The sequence below is a fragment of the Phyllostomus discolor genome, chromosome 4 (assembly GCF_004126475.2).
Source record: "Phyllostomus discolor isolate MPI-MPIP mPhyDis1 chromosome 4, mPhyDis1.pri.v3, whole genome shotgun sequence".
Lineage (NCBI taxonomy): Eukaryota > Metazoa > Chordata > Mammalia > Chiroptera > Phyllostomidae > Phyllostomus > Phyllostomus discolor.
Genome location: NC_040906.2, coordinates 71,832,205 through 71,853,450, shown reverse-complemented (window position 1 = coordinate 71,853,450; position 21,246 = coordinate 71,832,205). Strand labels below are relative to the sequence as shown.

General features: G+C 34.3%; 1 protein-coding gene across 6 annotated transcripts in view; it reads right to left on the bottom strand.

Moving 5' to 3' along the window:
* The window catches only part of ORC4 (origin recognition complex subunit 4), a 71,837-nt gene that overhangs the window by 28,677 nt on the left and 21,914 nt on the right, over positions 1-21,246 (bottom strand). For 2 of the 6 annotated variants that reach the window (XM_036025019.1, XM_036025022.1), the window contains 3 exons: positions 7,088-7,161; positions 4,178-4,254; positions 3,536-3,626 (listed from right to left, as the gene is read on the bottom strand). In XM_036025019.1, coding sequence (XP_035880912.1) covers positions 3,536-3,626; positions 4,178-4,254; positions 7,088-7,144 — 225 coding nt within the window. In that variant the 5' untranslated portion in view covers positions 7,145-7,161. Of the gene's footprint in view, positions 1-3,535; positions 3,627-4,177; positions 4,255-7,087; positions 7,162-8,625; positions 9,232-9,296; positions 9,846-20,281; positions 20,353-21,246 lie in introns of those variants that run through there. The other 4 variants (XM_028510518.2, XM_036025021.1, XM_036025020.1 and 1 more) reach the window with 4 other exon arrangements.

Below are 21,246 nucleotides of genomic sequence, written 5' to 3'. Positions count from 1 at the left end.
CAACCTCACTAATTATCAGAGAAGAGCAAATTGAAATCACAGTGTGATGCCATCTCACACCGATCAGAATGGCTATCATTAATAAATCAACAAGTCCCAGTGAGGATGTGGCAAAAGAGGAACCCTTCTGCACTGTTGGTTTGAATGCAGAGTGGTGCAGCCACCGTGGAAAGCAGTATAGAGATACCTCAAAAAAATTAAAAAATGGATGTGCCTTTTGACCCAGCAATCCCACTTCTTGGAATATATCTGAAGGAAACCAAAGCACTAATTTGAAAGAACATAAGCACTGCTATATTCATTGCAGTGTTATTTATAATCACCAACATATAGAAGCAGCTCAAGAGTCCATGAGTAGATGAGTGGATAAAACAACTATGGGACATTTATACAATGGAATTCTACTTGACCATAAAAAGGAACTTTTATGTCACTTTTATGTCACTTTGTGACAGCATGGATGGACCTGGTGATTATCATGTTAGGTGAAATAAGCCAGTCAGAGAAAGACAAATACCATACATATGCTTTCACTCATATGTGGAATCTAATGAACAATCTGAACTAACAAGCAAAACAGAGGTAGTCTCACAGATAGAGTAGGATGACAGCTATTAGAGGGGGTGGAGGACTTAGAGGATAAAGTTTTTGAGCAAAAAGGAAAAAGGACTCATAGCCATGCACAACAAAGTGGTGATTTCAGGGGGGAGGAGGTATTTGCGGGATAAATTATAATAGAAAAAATACAATAAAAATTAATTAATGGAAAAGCAATGAGGTACCGCTACAAGAATGGCTAAAATTTAAAAAATGACAATGTCAAATGTTGGTGATGATACACAGTGATAGAAACTCTCATTCAATGCTGGTAAGAAGCAAAATGGTATAACCAGTTTTTCAGACAGTTTGGCAAGTTCTTACAAAGCTAAAAACACAGTATTACTATATGATATAACAACTGGCACTCCTATGTAATTACTCAATTAAACTGAAGGCTTACATCCACATAAAATCTTGCATGCAAGTGTTTTGAGTAGTTTTATTCAAATTTTCCAAAATCAGAAACAATCAAGATGTCCTTCAATAGGTGAAAGGATACAGTGGTACACTCATACAATGTAATGTTATTCAGCAATTTAAAAAAATGACCTGTCAAGCCATGAAATGACATGGAGGAACTTTAAATGTGTATTGCTAAATGGAAGAAGACAATAGGAAAAAGCTACATACTGTATGATTCCAACTATATGACATTCTGAAAAAGGCAAAAGTATGGAGACAGTAAAAAAAAAAATCAGTGGTTGCCAGGGGTTAGGGTGGGAGCACAGGTTAAAACCACAGGAGATTTTTTTGAATGTTGAACTTTGTGTGACACCGAAATGGTGGATATATGACATTATGTATGTTATGGGTTTTAACAACCATAAAATTGTGTAACACAAAGAGTGAGCCTTAATGTAATGACAATGTATCAATAGCAATTCATTGATGTAACAAACATACCATGCTAAGGCAAGGTGCTAATAATAAGGGAAAATGTGTGTGCCTGGGCGGGGGCGGGGGGGGGGGGGCTGGGGCAGGGAGTCAATATAGTAACTCTGTACTGTCCACTTTATTTTTTTTGTAAGAAAATCTGTTTTAGCCAATTTTCTTTTTTTTTTTTAAAGATTTTATTTTATTTTATTTTCAGAGAGGGAATGGAGGCATGGAGGCAGGGAGGGGGAGAGAGAGAGAGAAACATCAATGTGCAGTTGCTGGGGGTCATGGCCTGCAACCCAGGAATGTACCCTGGCTGGGAATCGAACCTGGGACACTTTGGTTCCCAGCCCCCGCTCAATCCACTGAGCTATGCCAGCCAGGGCACCAATTTTCTAATGAAATGGAGTATGATTATAATTTTTATTTAGTTACTCATTGTTGTAAGTTTTCTTTACCGGATCTATTTTGTTTTTTTCCTGAACTTTTTCCATATCTTTAGTGAGAAACTTCCAAGGTAAAGTTCAGAATAAATTCAGTCAGCTACTCAAGTTATACTCATGGGCTTGACACTTTGAGGTTCAAATTACTGAGATTCAACTTTCCTGTCGTAATGTCATTTTATTTCAAGATGCACAGTTTAATAGATCTAATGTGCTAATTTCCTATAACTTTTTCTTCTGTACTATTGATACAATAGCATCACTATGAAACTTCTTGAAGAATTAAAGTATTATCTAAAAATGTTCTTCAAGCACTAGCATGATGATGCGTTTTCCAGATATAGTAATGTAAAGTGTGTGTGTGTGTGGGGGGGGGGGGGATAAAAATTATCCTTTACTGAAAAAAAAGAACTAAATTCCATACTACGAAGATTTGCAGAGTATCAGTTTTTATGATCAACATTTATATAACCTGTGAAATTTTCACATTGCTAAGATGAAGAAACTCTACAAGCATCCAGATCCAGAAAAATCATATATGAACTCAAAACAAGTTAGCTGTGGTGGTCTTCAGTGACATTAACCAAATACTTCTGATTAACCTCCCCTTCTAGGCATCTAAGAAGAAAGTACTTCCATGCATAGGTCTATATTCCCAATTTATGTACTTCAAACAATATTAGAAATAAATGGATGATAACAGCAAAATCTTAAAGTTTTAATTTCCTCATCTTAACAGAGTCAACACACATTGCTAAAAAATAAAAACATAATTTTACTTGCTTTACCTAATTTTACTTAATACATAATTATAATTTTACTTTTACAGAATAAAAATGTATGTTAGTAAGAAATCTAAATTTATTGTATGGAATATAACAGAAATCAGATTTTACACAGCCCAACTATTTAAAACAGAATAGCACAGTAATACTTTCAATATGACATGTTGAAAGTCTCATATATTTGTCTCATATATTACTAAATAAAGAATGTGAAAAGAGAAGATGAGGGGAAAAAAGAAAGAGTGTATTTTTGAGGTAACTAAGTCAATATGATAATGAGGGAAAGTAGAGGATAAATCTGGTAGATGTGAATAGACATATGAAAAAACTGTTTGAGTTAGGGTTAAACAACACACAACAAATGATCAGAGAAAAAAGAATGCATAGTGTGATAGTTTCCTAATCTATAAATAGGGTGCCCAGTTTATAATCTATAATCTTATAAACAATTTGTAAGACAATACCTACTTTATTGGGTAAGTAAACAATAAATTAGAGAAGATAAATAAAAGGCACAAGGTACATGTTCGATAAATGCAAATTTTCTTTTTCCACTGGCAATCACTAATTCTTCAAGGACAAAAGACCATGATAAAACAAACAACAATTAAAAGTTTGTTACTGTGGGGAAAAATAAGGTAAAAAAGATACGCTCAATTCAAATGTATTGGCCTAACTTTGTAAGGCTTTGCATGTCTTCAATGATTTAAGGATAAAAAGCAAAATGTTAATAACAAAATAATAAAAGTAATGAAACACATTTTAGTGCTGTCTACAGGAATCATCACAAGACTATCAAAATAAAGAAATACCAGAAATAAACAGCTTTACCATAGTCTTTCCTGATCCACGGGGTCCAATAATAAGAACAGAGTTACTTTCTCCATGGAAAGCAGTTCTCTTCAGCAGCTCGATTAGGTGTCTAAAATGACATAAAAAGGCCAAAATTTAAAAAGCTGGAATAATTTCTGGGTATTACTTTTTTAAAAGCTAAATCTGAGTATCCATAGAAGACAGGCATTCCTTTCTTCCTCCCCTTTGGGCACCTGCCTTACGCTCTAAATTGTCCTACACACAACACAGGAGAGAATGTTGGCTAATACTGATTCTCTAGAAACCTCAAGAGGAAATAAGTTTGAATTATCTATGTCTTTATGAGACTGTAAGAAACAGTGACAATTCTTAGGACCTTTCAATCCACAGCTGGCTGCCAAGTATTAGGTACAAGAAGATTAAAATTATCTCCATAATACTAGATAATAGAAACAACATAATACTAAAAGTTAAAAGGCTTTCTCATTATGAAAATAATTTATATCTCTCTTGTGTCATGATATTCAATGCTTCCATAACCAAAGCCAAATTTTTAGTTCATTAGCATTGTTTAAGATATAATTTGTGTATAATTTCTGCAAAATCTAAAGTGCACCTGTAAAGTATGTTCATAACAAGCAAAGGAATAGCTAAACTTACTTATATTGTACTTGTACTCCAAACAGGTTGCTATGTGAACTCTGATGACAAAATCTTTCACGTAAAATTCTCTGTACCTGATGAAAATAAAGAGGATAATTATAAATAAAAATTCATGCAATAAAAAAGGAACTAGAATATATATTTATTGCAGTCAGAATTAGGAATTAATGAATCAATTCAATCCTCCCTAAATAACTTTTCTTCGAGTTCTGCCACCATTTTCACGAGTTATAAAATTATTTCTTTTTACCTATTTTAAGTTCCAGAGAAAAGATGAAAATGTAGTTGTGAAGGTTTCAACAAGAGATAGAATTACTTACTGTGGCTACATCAGCAATTTGAGGGCATTTTTAATGTATGTGAATGATTGAATACTTCACTGTATGACACATCAGCCAAGGAACAAAGGCAGGAGGTAATCTAATAATGTAATCTAATATTACAATGCTTATGCACCACACCTCAATCTCTAGATAGTGACACATCCAAATTAGCTTAGCTCAAACCCTACCAATCTGTACCTGCCATAGAGGTTAAAATTCTGAGGAAATAAAAGAAGTTTAAAAGTCCACATAGTTATTGAGGACCTATTAGACACAGAGTACCATGCTACTAAAACAGCATGATCCATGCCTTAAAAAAAAAAAAGCATAGCAAATATATTGGACAGAAATGAACATTTAAGAAACAATTGTCAAAAAGTAGTAACAGCATATAAGAAATGCTCAATTATATGAAAGATATCACATTCATCTAGGCTATAAAATAAAAAAATCACTGGAATTATAAAAAAAAGTCTTGTAAATAACTGAAATCTGAAGTCATCATAGAATGAAGGGCTTATACATAATTGTAAAATTTATGTCAGAAAATATAGCACATTCTTTAAAAAGATGGACCATTAAAGACATTTCCTTCCAGCATCTACTGCTAATGCAGAGGTCCTCCAGGGACACAAACCTTAGGAGGCCCAATGAACAGAAACAAGAAGGCTTCAAAATTATTTTTCCCAGACTGTGAGCACAGGACTGATTCTTCATATACCAAAGAAGAGATAAATGAGTTCTCTTTGCATGCACTACAGTATAAGCAAAGCAAATTATTCACTGGGGATAAAATAATCTATAGTTATTATCACAAAGGAAGTGAAAAGAAAAAGAGGATTGGTGCCAGAAAGGCATTTTAAAGTTAGCTTTTTCTAAATATTAAAATATATAAAATGAAGACACTAACATTTTTCTGAGTGGCCTGTTTTTCAGATTAAGCAAGGCAGCTATCTCTAACACAATATAGATATTGGATAAATAGTAGCTGGAACCTGTAGAAACACTTAAATGGGCATATATGGAGACTCAACTAATTATAATGTTTATTTCTCTACCTATATAAGATTGCTAGAAATCAAAAGAGAAACCTCAATCCTTTTCTTTCATCAATAAATTCAATTAGAGAGGGAACAACTACGTATAAAATATAAAACAAGATAAAGTGAAATGAAGCTGCAGTAAATAGTCAGAGATGCAAAAATCCCAAAGTTATGAGGTAGAGGTTACACAAGTGTATACATGTATAGAAATTAATGAAACTATACATAACTTTGTGCACTTTGAGGATATGAAAATTACACTTGTTAAAAAATTTTTTTGGAAGAGAGCTAAACATTTTCCATCAAAAATAAAGAAAGGTCTTAAAAAAGGGATGCTAACACCATTTACTTTTAATTTAAAGATAATAGTTCTGATCGAGCCAAATAAATAGAAAAGCTAGGATTGAAATACTATGCCCATTACCTACTAGACTCCTTAACAGAGATATAATAGATATATGCTTAGTATTTGCAATATAGTATGTAGTTGTATTAAATGTTCATGATAGCCCTGGCCAGGTAGCTCAGTTGGTTAGAACATTGTCCTGATACTCCAAGGTTGCAGTTCAATCCCTAGTCAGGGCACATATAAGAATCAACCAATGAATGCATAAATAAGTGGAACAAAAAAATCAATCTCTGTCTCTCTCTCAAAATCAATCAATAAATTAAATTTTTTTAAAATGTTTGTTATAAAAACACTTAACATTCTAGCAATATAAGGGAATCTCCTCATTGTGACTAAGAGCATCTATAAAAACCTACAGCTAATATAATATTCCATGGTTAAAGGCTGAATGGATTTCCCCAGTATTAAAAACAAAACAAAAATGTCTGCTCTTGCCATCTTAATTCAATACAGCACTAAAGGTTCTAGCCAGAGCACCCAGATTGAAGAGAAAGATATGAAACTATTCTACCTGACCTTATATATAGAAAATCCTAAGGAATAAACTAAAAAACTGTTAAAACTAATAAATGAGTTCAGCAAGGTTGTACAATACAATATACAAAAAGCAATTGCATTTAAATACATTAGCAAATAAAGATACATGAACAAATGTATCTTTATTAGATACAATGAACAAATAAAAATAAAACAATTTCATTTATTACAGCATCAAAAGGATTAAAAAACAGGGATAAATTTAACCAAAGAAGTACCATCAGAACACTTAGGAAGACATGAGTAAAGTTAGGATTCCAACTATCCAAAGAGTTACAAAGAATGAAATTAAGAAGAAACATAAGACATTCTGCCCTTAGAATGGTGCTAGGGAAGAAGATGGCACTGGCTGAGTGGCATAATTGGCTGAAACTCCATTCCCAACACCAAAAGGTTGTGGGTTTGACCCCAGGTCAGAGTGTGAACTGGAGGCAACTGACAGATATTTCTCACATTTTCTCTCTCTCCCCCTTCCACCTCCTCTCTCTCTAAAATTAATAAACACATACTCTAATGAGGGTTTAAAAAGATGACTGTTTCTCTGAGGACCTTTGCATGGTAACAAACCTTGAGATTAATGAAAATATATACTAACCTGTGAAATGTACTCTGCATGTATTAAACTGTTACTCTTCGATTTACGACTGCTCATTTCAACAAACTGAAATCCTTAAAAAATTAAAAAAAATTTTTAGCATGAATACAAAACTATTGCCTTAAGAAAATTATTTAAGAATTCACCATTATAGAATCAAGTTAAACACACATTTTAAAACATGAAAAATGTGCAAATTTTTCAAACTTTAAATTATCAGCTGAACCTACTGTATTCATTTCACAATATATGTAATCAAACCATCATGTTGTATGCCTTAAATTTAAACAGTGATGCATGTCAATTTTTTCCATAAAACTGAAAGGAAAAAGTCTCCGTGGCTCCTCTTTGTCTAAATAAAGGCTATTCAACACTTACATGACACACTTTATATATGGCTCTTTCAGACAACTACTCCTACTACTTTTCTCTTCAATCTATTATTCACCCTCCTTTCCTTACATTTAAAAAACGAAATAAGATTCCCAGCCAGGGTACATGCCTGGGTTGCAGGCCATAACCCCCAGCAACTGCACATTGATGTTTCTCTCTCTCTCTCTCTCTCTCTCTCTCTGTCTCCCTCCCTGCCCCTCTAAAAATAAACAAATAAAGTCTTAAAAAAAAAAAAAAACAAAATAAAACAAAAACTATGTGCTTACTTAATACAGAATGTTTCTCCACATCCATTCCACAGAATCAGCCCATCCCAAAAGTCTTTGCTTTCTTGATCAATCACAGTCATTACAGTAGGTAAATAAAATGCCTCTTCTGTAAACATCCATAACTACCTGTATTTCTCTTTATTCATAATCAAGCTACATTAAACAATATTGTCTATTTAATTATCAGAGTTACCATACTGAAGATATTTAAACATTCCACATATTTTTTTTTACTTTTTAAAGATTTTATTTATTTATTTTTAGAGAGGGAGATAGAGAGAGAGAAACATCAATATGTGGTTGCAGGGGGCCGTGGCCTGCAACCCAGGCATGTGCCCTGACTAGGAATTGAACCTACAATGCTTTGGTTCACAGCCCACGCTCAATCCACTGAGCTATGCCAGCCAGGGCCAGATTCCAAATATTTTTTTAGCACAATGTCCAAAACAAAGTTGGCAATGATAACTGAAATGAAAGAAATATATATACTAATAAAAAAGTAACTTAAAATTCCCCTTCAGGGTAACATACTCACTAATAAACACCTGTGGCTGAAAGATCTAATTTTCTTGGTGCTGATTTTCTATTGAGTACTTTACTAGTCAAGTAATAATGGTTTAAGTAGTATTTACTTATATAACATGAATTGTTACAAGCATTTTGCATTTATTAAATAATTTAATCCTCAAAATAACCCTATGGAGTAAGTAACTATTACAATGCTTCTTTAACATTAAAAGACGTAAAAAGTTAAGTAACTTGACCAAAATGCAACAGCATTTGAGTCCTACGACCAGGATTTTAACCTAAAGTTATAATTGGTTATATATAATTATTATATAGTTATGTACTTAGTTATATATAACTGTTATTTATTTACACAACTGTTTTAAAAGGTACAAATTTCAATAATGTAAAGGAAGATCAGCCATAGTGACAATATCATACAGGGTCCGGCAGAAGTAATGGCAACAAGTGTGGCTGGTATGGTACGTGAATGTCTCGTATGAGATGGACAGCAATTTGAACTTTTCACCTAAAATGTCAAATGGTGCGATTGAGTGTAATATTGTTATGTTACAGAATTACATGCTTATGATTTTGTAATAAAAGATGTTTATGTAATAAAAAGGGGTGTTATTTGTGCCTAACCCTGTATTTTATATTTGTATCTATTAATTTCACATACTGACAGCTAGACGCCAGCCTTGGAATGCAGTTTTCTTTCTTTGGAAATGCTAGCAGCTGAACAAGCCATTGATAGATAGACAGCAAGCAAATTTGTCTTCCCCTTAATGTATGAGACATGTAGCCACGGCCTAAAACCCCAGAGGGCATCTAGCTTCAGACTCCCGAACTGGAAACTCCAGAAAAGAGTACTCAATTATGTCTGTCCCTTAAGAATTTTCTCTCTTAAGAGGAAAGTATTTTTCTCAGCTGCCCTAGGAGACCTTCTAGGAGTCTTTTATGTCTATACAGGGCAGTTTGCTTGAGAATCTTTACATTACCTTTCTATTTTATTCTTTTATTTTAATTTTTTTTTTTACCTTAAATGAGTGTTGGTGTGGGGGAAAAACCCTTTTAATAACATGAAGTAATATTCTCTGGTTTAAAATACTCTTTACTTCAAAAAAGCTCTACAAGTTGACACCTGAAATTACAGAAGACTGGGTTCAAATCCTTGAACAACTGTCTCCTAAATGAGATGGAGGACTAAATATTTAAAAAGTGGGGGATAGCTTTTGCAATATACCTTATTTATTTTGAGCTATATTAGCTATTTCACAGTATTACTGGAATTAAAAACCACTTACCCCCACTTCATGGATTCAGAAAATATTACTCAGAAAAGTAAAATGTCTGAGGTTATAGGGTAGGTACTTAACTGTCTCCTTGCATCAATGTAAATTAGGTAAGACATTAAATACAGGCATTTTTCTTCATTTGGGATCATCCATGAAAGAAACATATGGACTCCTTTAGTTCCTAACCTTCATAAATTTTTACTGTAAATTAAGTCTTAGTCAAATGGTTAATTTAAATACATCTTATCTCTCCAAGTTAACAGTCAAATCTCTATAACAAATAGTAATTTAAAAGGCAATTCTAATTTTATAAATGAAAAGACAAGCTTCAGATTTAGAGAAAATATTTGCAAACCACATATTTGACAAAGAACTTACATGTTAAAAAAACCTTCAAAACTCAACAATAAAGAAACAATTTAATTAGAAAACTAAGACATAAATAAACTTTTCACCAAACAGGGAATTTTTTTCTAGGAGTTTCTTTAAAAAAAAAGACAACAACAAAAAACAAATACACAGTCTACATGCAACATACACAGTAAAACTTGTGTTCCAACAAAAGCCTATAATACAAATGTTTCTAAGAAGTTATCTTGTAATAGCCAAGAAACTGGAAACAATTAATCCAGTGGGGTTAAAGAAACTCTGAAACATCCACACAACAGAGGAACATAACTGAGGGCCCCCCCACAAAAAAAGTGCAGTAACTTGATATATGCAGTAACTCAAGGGCATTATGCTTAGTAAGACAAAAAAAAGGGCCAATCTCAAAAACTTACATTGTATATGATTGCATTTATAGCATATTCTTAAAACAAAACATTTAGAAATGAACAGAATTGTAGCAACTAGGAGACAGGGACAGGGTTGAAGGGTGGGCATATGTCTATAAAGGGGTTGCATGAGGGCTTTTCTTTGTAATGATGGGATCATTCTGCATTTTTATTGTGGTAGTAGTCATATAAATCTATACACAGGGTCAAATCACAAAGACAAAAATGAATGTAAGTAAAAACTACTAAAAATTGAATAAGGTTTGTGGTCTAGTTCAGCAGTCTCCAACCATTTTGGCACCAGGGACAGGCAGACCTGGGGCTGGGGATTGGTGTACAGGAGTGGGTGCTCAGATGAGCTTTGCTCTTTAGGTCACTGTGGATGGGGAGGTGGGGAGACAGGAGGAGGAACTCAGGTGAGCTTTGCTCATGGCCCAGTTCCTAACAGGCCTAACAAGCTGCCAGCTGTGGACCTTCCAGTCAGAGACCTAGGAGTTGGGGACCCCTGGTCTAGTTAACAATGGTGTACCAATGTAAATTTCCTGGTTTAAATACAACACTACAGTTGTATGAGATCTCACTCTTAAGAGAAGCTAGGTGAAGGTTAACTGGATCCCATATATTATTTTTGCAACCTCTGTGAGATTATGATGACTTCAAAATAAACAGTTTAAGAAAAAGACAATTCTAACATTACAGTTTTAAAAAACTGCTTAATGACCAAAAAAGTGATTAGTAGTACAACTAAACCTCTATCATCTGCATACAGGTAATTTGAGTAAGCTTGGTTGAATTTTTCCTCAAATTATACCAGCAGATAAGTCCCAGGAGTCCTGGGACTCCTTCCTACTGTGCTTTCTATATTATGATTTTGCTTACTACTCTAATAGTAGGACTAGACATAAAGTGTCTAGTCTTTAGTCATAAGTCTTAACTAGCTGAATGTCTATGCATGACCAAGTGATTATTCATGTTGATATCAAATATAAATCTAAGTGATTACCATTATTTCATTGTAAAAAATTTGGTAGAAGCTACTATTACTTATTCATACTATTACAAGGAGCAGTGAAATAGTTAATCCCAAGGAATTATTAACTCTGATATTACTTCTTTAGCTTCTATACTTGCTATATCAATTTCCAATAGATCCTTCTCTCTAAATTATGTTCTGCTACAGTGAATAAACCTAATAATCAATCTCAGCGTCTCAAGTAACAATAAGTCTATCATAATGCCTTAAAAGCTCCAACCCAAACTACTTCTGCAACTTGTTGCCTCTATTCCACTTCTAGATCATTTCTTGACTGGAAATCCATGACATCTTCTTCCCTGACCCCCCAAATTCTAAATTCCAAATTCATTTAAAGGGAATGACTATTTTCCCTAATTAACACACTATCTCCTCCTCTTGATACTCTCTCTCCCTGAAACAATTAACCATTCCCTGTACTTGCTTTACTCCAACCTCAGACCTTAAGCTGAGACATTATTTCCTCTGGAATATGTTCTGTGACAGTCCTATACAATCCAACTCTGGCAAAAGTCTGAGGGTTATGTGTCCCTAAAGTACTTTCAGGATATATGCAATATTCCTTTCTTTCACAGGACTTAATTAGCACAAAGTAACATAACTATCTGTGTTAACTTACCTGTTTGCTCCGCTGGACCACATACTCTGAAAAGAAATTATGCTATCACTGCATTTAAATCAACTAAGTGAATGTTGGCACAGTTGGTTTTCAAAACATTATTTGATAAATGAATAAATGCTAGGCAGTGGAGCACGCCCACCCAGAGAGGTAAACTAGCTGGGGAAAAAAAGGAGAAAGGCTAGGTTAAATCAAGTGCCTAGCTAAATTTTAAATTTTCAAATGATTACATGCCATCACCCCCAAAAAAGTCAGGTACAGAAGAACAGTGAGTTACAGAAATACAGAATAATTTATTTTATAATTCAAATAAAATACATGCAGCATAATATGATCATGGTAGTGTCACAGCAACAGAATTTCAAAATGGTTAAAATATAGGTAATTTGTTTAAGAAATTTATTTGAGAAGTCACAAGATTAACAAAAGATAAAGTACACAAAGATTTTTATGAATAACTTTTAAATCAAGTTTCAAACCTTATATAGCTGCAAGTCTGGTAATTCAAAATAAGGTAAAGTCACAACTATTTTTAGAAAAAGAACACCGTTTCTATCTTTTGATAATCCTAGACTGATAGCTCACTAGTAGCATTTTAAAAAGACTAATAAATATATTCTCCTTTCTGGAATTAAGCTAGCATATACTGTATTTTATTTATACAGCCTTCAATTAAGACAGGTGATTAAGAGAAATATTCTAATGAAGATTAAAACTAGTTAAAAATCTGTACTTTTACTTATTTACACACAAATACTCCAGTAATTCTCCGTTTCTTGGATTATACAGTAATTCTGCAGGGTTTTGGATTGCTCTCCCTATTTGTTCCAAAGTTGCAATTACTAGATGCCAGTTTTAGCATGTCTGACAGATCTGGCAACAGAGATTTTAAATTTATGACTAAATATATGAAAACATAAGGTTCAAAGGTTTGAACACTTTTGAAATTAAGTCAGAAAAAGAAAAGGCAAAGAAAGTAAAAATGAAGACACCTGAATTTTCTAGAAATTTATATTTTTTCTTAGAAAGTCACAAGTGATGAAAAAGATAGCTATTTCAGAACAGTATTCAAATCAGAATTATAAACAAGGAGATGTCCAGAAAAAGTCAACTTGTATATCAAATTCAATATAAATACAAATTCAGACAAAACCAAGAAGCAGAACTAGAAATGTAAGACTGATGGTAATATTATCAAGTGTCCAAAAGAGTTTTGTCTTCAGCTGGGCCGACACTTGAGTTCTTGGTTCTGTGGTGTGACCTTTGAAAATTAACTTTCCTAAACCCTTGTTTTCTCCTCACTAAAATCTGAGACAAAAGTATTATATAATTAATAGAGTAGTTGTGGGGATTAAATGGTTTACCTGATAAGCCATGCTGTCAAATGCCAAGCACTGTGATACAAACTACTGTTTATAAATTATCATATTACACTGGAGAGAAGAATGAAGAGGGACATTTTGAGACTGAGGTGGGGAGGTTGAGGATGAGGGGCAAAGCACAGAATGAGACTTCAGTTCTAAAAAATTTGACAGTACTTCCTTGATAGTGCAATTAAGTATCAAGTGCACCTTCAACTTCCCTGCAAAGCTATGAGGGTGGACTTCAATAGTATACATTCTGAGTTTCCCTCAAAATAAAATAATAGTTTTTATTGTTTATTCTATTACAGTTGTCCCAATTTTTCCCCTTTGCCCCCCTCTGCTCAGCCCACTTCTCACTCCCTTAGTCAATCCCTGTTACATTATCCATGTTCATGAGTCATTCATGCACATGTTCTTTGACTAATCCCTTCCCCTTCCCTCCACCATTATACCCTCTACCCTCCTTCTCTTACAGCTGTCAGTCTGCTCCATGTTTCCATGTCTCCGGCTCTATTTTGCTTGTTATTTTATTTTGTTCATTAGATTTCACTTATAAATGTGATTATACAGTGTTTGTCTTTCCCAACTGGCTTACCATAATAGCCTCCAGTTCCATCTATGCTGTCATAAAAGGTAGGAATTCCTTTTTCCTGCTTCATAGTATTCCATTATGTAAATGTACCACTTTTTTTTAATCCACTTATTTACTTATGGGCACTAGGCTGTTTCTAACACTTGGCTATTGTAAATAGCACAGCTATGAACATAGATAGCATACGTTTTTTTGAATTTGGTGTTTCAGAATTCTCAAGATATATTCCCAGCAGTGGAATCACTGGGTCAAAAAGTAGTCCTATTTTCAGTTTTTTGAGGAAATTCCATACTGTTTTCCACAGTGGTTGTACCAGTCTTCATTCTCACCAACAGTTCAATAGGATTCCCTTTTCTCTACATCCTTGCCACCACTTGTTTGTTGATTTATTAATGATAGACATTCTGATGAGGTGGTATCTCATTGTGGTTTTAATTTACATCTCTCTGATGGCTAGTAATGTTGAACATTTTTTCATATCTACGGTCTATCTGTATCTCCTCCTTAGAGAAGCCTGTATTCAGGTCCTTTGCCCATTTTTTAATTGGGTTATTTGTACAAACAATAAAAGTTTTTAAAATAATAATAAAAAGAAATTATGGGTACACCAATCTGTATAGAGTTACATGGATCCAGAAGACCTCAAATCACTAATGGCAAGAAGGCGTTCAACAACTGGAAGTGATTATGATTGCTTGGCCCATTCCAAAAGTTTCTGATTTAGTAAGTCTGGGGTAGAGCTTAAGAATTTACATTTCTGATAAGCTCCCAGATGATGCTCCAGATGCTAGTCACAGAACTACCCTTTGTGAGCTACTGAGAAAACTGACTTGATTATTGTGCATTCCACATCAAAGCTGATAAAACCGGTAAGAGATCATAGACAATAAAGAAATCCATGAGTACAGACCATGTCTCTTCAAATGGAGCTAAGCTTTACCAAGGTAAAAAGTGCCCAAGGATCATGAGGGGAAAACAGGAGAATTTGGCACAGGAGAAAGATCAGGAGGCTAAGACCCTTTGTGGCATATGAGCAAATAAGCTTGGAAGCCCTAGAAGCCTTCCTATTATTAGAAAAATAACAGATCATAACAAAATCATACATCAACAGAAAATTACGGATCATAAACCACAAGGGGGAAAATATGGCAGAAGAGCTTCTCTTTCCCCATTACTGGCAAAAGTAGTGAGTTGCTTAAAAGTCCATATGGTTTCATCTGTGAAATAAAAGACATACTTTTCATTTTCACCAACTTTATTGATTTGGATATTTTGGGTACATCAGCTATCTTCCACATGGGATATCATTGATTGTTCCCAATTAATGTCTCCATTTGATTGCTATAAACTTCAACTGGTCTACCCGACCATGGAGGATCATCCACCAAGAAATCCCTAGCATGAAACTTCACGAACCACTTCTGACATTTTTGATTAGTCACAGCACCTTCTCTGTACACTGACAAATCTTTCTCTGTTTTTAGCATTCTTGAAATAATAAAGCAAATATGCTGAAAAGTCACCTATTTTCTTCATTTTCCAATATGAAAATGGTTAAAGAAAAATTCACCAATTTTGATCTTTTTTAATGCACACTGATATGACAGCTGTCACAATACAATCTAACAAAATTGTTTCAAATGAAGTTAAAGACAAGTAAGTGCTATTAGAGCCATCTTATGGAAAAAACTAAACAAACTTTCTGGGCAACCCATAACAAAAGTTTTTGTCCCATCATCATAATTCAGAGAGCCTTCTGAGGCTATGCTAAAAAATATATAGCTCTCAAATCTGCTCAGATTTGTTTTCTGATTGCCTAGATATTCGTTAAATTCTTTAAACAAAAGAGTAAAATTACAGAAATAAAGATTTACCTGGATGTTTTATATGTTATCCCCTAACTAAAAAAAGTTTTTTTTTTGAAAAATGCTTTATTTCGTGCAGTGAATTTTTAAATTGTTTCTATATGTATATTTGAACATAGAAGACAATGTTTTTATAATAGTGTTTGATTCATCAATATTCCTTGGGAAAAATTAAAATGCTTAGAGTAAAAATATTAAAAGTATAAATTAGTACCAAAAAAAAACTTTAAAAAAGTTATCAAGTGAATACCAGTGTAAGACTGGTATCAAAAAAGGCTTCTAATGTAAGAAAGCCAAAAAGATGTGCTTGATTCAAGAGATGAGGATAGATAATTTCCTCTGATGAAGCCAACTAATTAATGAAGCTAACTGAAGTTTACAGTTTCACAGTCTCAACTACAAGATGAAGGAGGAATTGACTAAGCACTAATGCTGTAGCACTGTTGGACAGACTATTTCAGTTACTGTGATGCCAAACAAGTGGGCAATACTACAAGCACTATATCAGAAGACACGAGCAAAAAGTAGGAATGCTCATTAAAGAACAAAAAATCCCAAGGCAACATACCTGAATCTTTAAGGTTAGAAACCTCCTTAAAAAAAAATCATCACTATAAGTTATTATTCTGATGAATTTCAGAGCTGGAAGAAAACTGGATTAGTGTCACAGAGCATGCATGTAGAGTGCTTGGTAAATGCCAATGGGATCCTTTTTATAAAACCTGAGCAATTGTGCCCTGGCTGGTGTGGCTCAGTAGGTTGAAATGTCCTCTTGTAAAGTGAAAGGTAGTGACTTTGATCCCCACTCAGGGCACATGCCTAGGTGGTGGACTTGGTCCCTGGTCAGGGCATGTGTGGTTGCCTGATTGATGTTTCTCTCCCTCTCTTCCCATCTGTCTAAAATCAGTGAGAGCATGTCCTCAGGTGAGGATAAGCAAACAAACAAAACCTGAGCAACTTAGGTTGGCATTAATTTGCCCACTTCCTCTAGACACTGATCTCTTGAGCAGTCAGTGTCACATATGAGACCCTTACAGCTGCAGTGAAAAAACAGAATGGAGAAAATTACTGCTAAGATCCACAAAAGGAAGGTACTTTCCTTTGGCAAAGGCTAGTTGCTTCAAACACTGCTCTGAATGAGATGACTGCACTGAAAATCCAGGTAAATCACTGCAGATATTCTGTTAAGAGCATTAAAAATAAATTAATTAACAAAACAAGAAACACACCATTCATTGTTTCTATGTGCTGGTCTTGGTGAATACACATTTAACCAACTAAATTACTACCTTCATTTATTTAATGTACTTATGAACGAGTTAAAGTTGACTGAATTATATGACCTTTTCTCTATATATTACCAGCAAACCAAATAGTTCAGAACACAAATAAGGCAGTGACTAGTTTATTTTCTTTTAAAAAATTACTTGAAATGTGAAGACACTAAAAACTCTTAACCAGATAACTAAAAATAAACAAGGGAATTCTACCCATATGTAAATATACTCACATAAAACTATCCAAGCCAGTATATTCATTCATACAACATGCAAGTAAAATACACCATTCACAAAACAATGGATTTGTTTTTCATTAATGGTCTTTCCTCTAGATGTTCTTAAATGTCCATACCTAAAGCACTACACCCAAAACTTCCTACTTAAGCTACCCAGACATTTTATTTTCATCTAGAAGCTATCAATAGAGAAAAAGTCAAAGCTACTGGCAACTTTATTTTTTTTTAAACTTCACCCAAGTATATGCTTATTGCTTTTTAGAGAGAACAGGACTGGGGGTGAGGAAAGGGAGAGAAGGGGAGAAACATTGATGTGAGAAATATCAACTGTGCCCCCAACCCAATTCCCATGCACGTGTTCCCACTCAGGACGAAACCCCCAACCTATGTTATGTGCCATGACTGGGGATCGAACCCACAACCTCTTGTTGTATGAGACAACGTTCCAACTAACTGAGCCACCTGATCAGGATTTTAAAATTTCTCTGAATTCTAGTAATTCTTCTCACCTCTCTAATTATAATACAACATTCTTAGGGCCTATGTAGTGTAGTAGAGTCAACTTGTAAGCAGTTAGTTTATGGCCAATTCATCTACATGGGATTACACTATTTTTTTTTAAGATTTTATTTATTTATTTCTAGAGAAGGAAGGGAGAGAAAGAGAGAGAGAGAGGAAAAGAGAGAGAGAGAAACATCAATGTGCAGTTGTTGGGGGCTGTGGCCTACAACCCAGGCATGTGCTCTGACTGGGAATTGAACCTGCGATGCTTTGGTTCGCAGCCCGCACTCAATCCACTGAGCTACGCCAGCCAGGGGATTACACTATTTAAAATTTCTTACATCTCAGTACACCTAGCAAGATACCTTTAATGTGGAATGTCCAATGAAAGCATTCTTCTCCATAAAACAAGAGTACAAACTCACAAATTATCACTTTTTACTTTTAAAAGGCAAAGGAAAATATACGTGCACTCATGAAATTTTGGACAAAGGGTACCATTAACATATAACTAGAACCATACACAAAGAATCAATTAAATATTTACTTTATATCAGTTTTCCAAATATCATAATAACTTCGTAAAACTTTTAAAACATGATTTCTGGGTCTCAGTCATAAATCTGGGAATCTTGACAATGCTTCCTAACTGACTCTACTGTACCACCAGATCTAGGAACCACTGTCTACATTATTGGCTCAAATAAGTGAGTGGCAATGTAGCTCTTACTTTTCTACTGTCTTAGGTCATTGTTTTCAGTTCTGACACATAAATAAAAGTGGCTACATATATATGGTAGAGAAGATTCTCACTGCACCAATTCCAGAGTACATCTATAATATAAATCAAAAAGGTACTAGCCATATAAAACTTGTTCTTCCACTGACAAAGGACAGAAATGACAGAATTATAAATATATATGTCACCTGCTCAGAACAGCTGGTCTTCATTTCCTCTAACACATTATAAAGGTGTAAATTCTAATCCCTAGAATTTACACCTTTATAATGGAAGAAATGTTAAAAGGTGAAATATGGAAACATATTCATTGACTACATACCATGAACTGTATTTGGGATGTTAAAGTTTTAAAAACATGTTAATCAAAACAGAATGACTAAATGAATAAGTTCAAGACTCAATCGTGTATATTTGCACTTTGTACTTATCAACTGAGATGGCTTATTTATCATATAATCACCCCCTGCTATGCTTTTCAAAACTACATGTGGAAAATTCCTAAGAATTATGAAGCACATCCTTTAATGTTCCTGAGATTTCATGAGCAGTCATAACTCTTCTTTCTCATGATGCCTTCTTCAGTTACAAACCCTCCCTCACAGCCCCTTCCTCTACTTCACTGTCTCTACATAGTATATTTTAGATTAACTCTGTTTGAATAACAATAAAAATTATTACATAGGGAAGTCTCTTAACTTCTAAAACAACTTTGAGAAAAGAAGTGAACTAGTAACTCATTCCCACATACAGCTTGATATCCAGCCAGAAGTCAAGTATTTTCCCACCCTAGGGATGATAAACAAAAATCTACTCAGTATGCACAGCCACCTTAATGCCTACATCTTAGGCTGGTTCTGATACTGTCTTTCAGAGTAACAGAACACTAAACCATGAAGGCAAAACCATTGGGGATGGATGCCTGGGACAGTCCCTCAAGTTAGAGTTTTGTTTTTGTTTTTTTTATATCTAGCCTATTAACAAAATTTAGCTCTCAGCTTACTGACTAGCAATAGCACACAACATCTATATCATGACAAAAACTAAACCTAATTTTGAATATTACTGTGTTATATAAATTCTTTGGTAAGACTGTAAGTTGTGCGGTGATAACACTTCACAGTAAGTTCTTCTGGTGCAATAAATTAACAAGATGCTACAAATACATATTTGGCACATTTTTCCATATCCATATGTAGGTGTGCATTTCTATATGTACATGGGTGACACACAGATAAAGAAGTTTATGGCTTCAGTTTCAAACACTGCTTAAAGAAACATTTTTCCTACATGAAAACACAAATTGTTACTGAAAATGACATTTCAACTGACAAAAAAATGAAAGCAATATGAAAAGGATTAAATAAATATTCTGCATAAATGCCTCCCTGTATTATAGTTAGTGAGAAAATTAAGTAGCTCCAAGTTGATGGCAAAGATTCTCAATCAACCCAATCTAAAAGTATTTGGCAAGCATTTATTACAAGACCCAATACCAAGCACCATGCAAAAGATGAAATATAAAAGTTGGTCTCTCAAGAAGCTTAAAATCTGACTGGAACAAGACAGCTGAATATAAAAGCAGAAAAGGCTATATGAGTACAAAACAAAGGATAAACTCATGGTTTTAGGAAAGAAAAGGACCCTAGACAACACTTTCTATTAAGAATGGAAAATAGGCACAAAGATTTTAAATAACTTGCCCAAGATCACATAACTTACTTATAAGCAGCAGCTATTAGTGACACCACTTCTGCAATGTTCGTTTTGTTGCAAATGGCATGGAAAAACACCTGCAAACATCATAAAAAAAAAATCTCAATTATCACTGGGCTTTTGTTTAGGGGATAAAAAGAATATATGGATGCCTTTTGAAAGAAAACTATTATTATCCCAGATGTTCAAGGCTGACAATCTACTTTTTTTCAAATATGTATTGGTGTAATTTCTGCTTTTTATAGACAGCTGTATTTTTAAGATCATAAATATTTTTTCTCATCAGAAATACATGTTTATCACATAACTTTTATTTTTATTGTGGTTCTATTACAGTTGAATTTTCCCACATTGCTCTTCCCTGCCTCTCCCCCTCCCCCCACCACCTCCCTCAATCAATCCTCACTCTGTTGTCCAGGTCCATGGGTCACTTATACCAGTTCCTTGACTACATTCTTCCCCTTCTTTCCCCCCTTAGCTCCCTACACCTCTCCTCTGGTCGCTGTCACTCTGTTCCTTATTTCCATGCCTCTGGTTCTATTTTGCTCATTAGGTTTTTGTTCTTTAGGTTCCTTTTATAGGTGAGATCATATTGTATTTGTCTTTCACCACCTGGATTATTTCACTTAGCATAATGCTCTCCAGTTCCATCCATGCTGTCATGAAAGGTAGGAGTCCTACTTTCTTTCTGCTGCCTAGTATTCTACTGTGAAAAATACCAGTTTTTTGATTCAATCATTTACTGATGGGCATTTAAGCTATTTCCAGCACGTGACTATTGTAAATAACCCTGCTATGAACACAGGGCTGCACAGGTTCTTTTGAATTGGTGTTTCAGGATTCTTAGGCTATAATCCCAGCAGTGGTATCACTGGGTCAAAAGGCAGTTCCATCTTTAGTTTTTTGAGGAAATCCCATACTGTTTTTCACAGTGGCTGTACCAGTCTGTGTTCTCACCAACAGTGCATTAG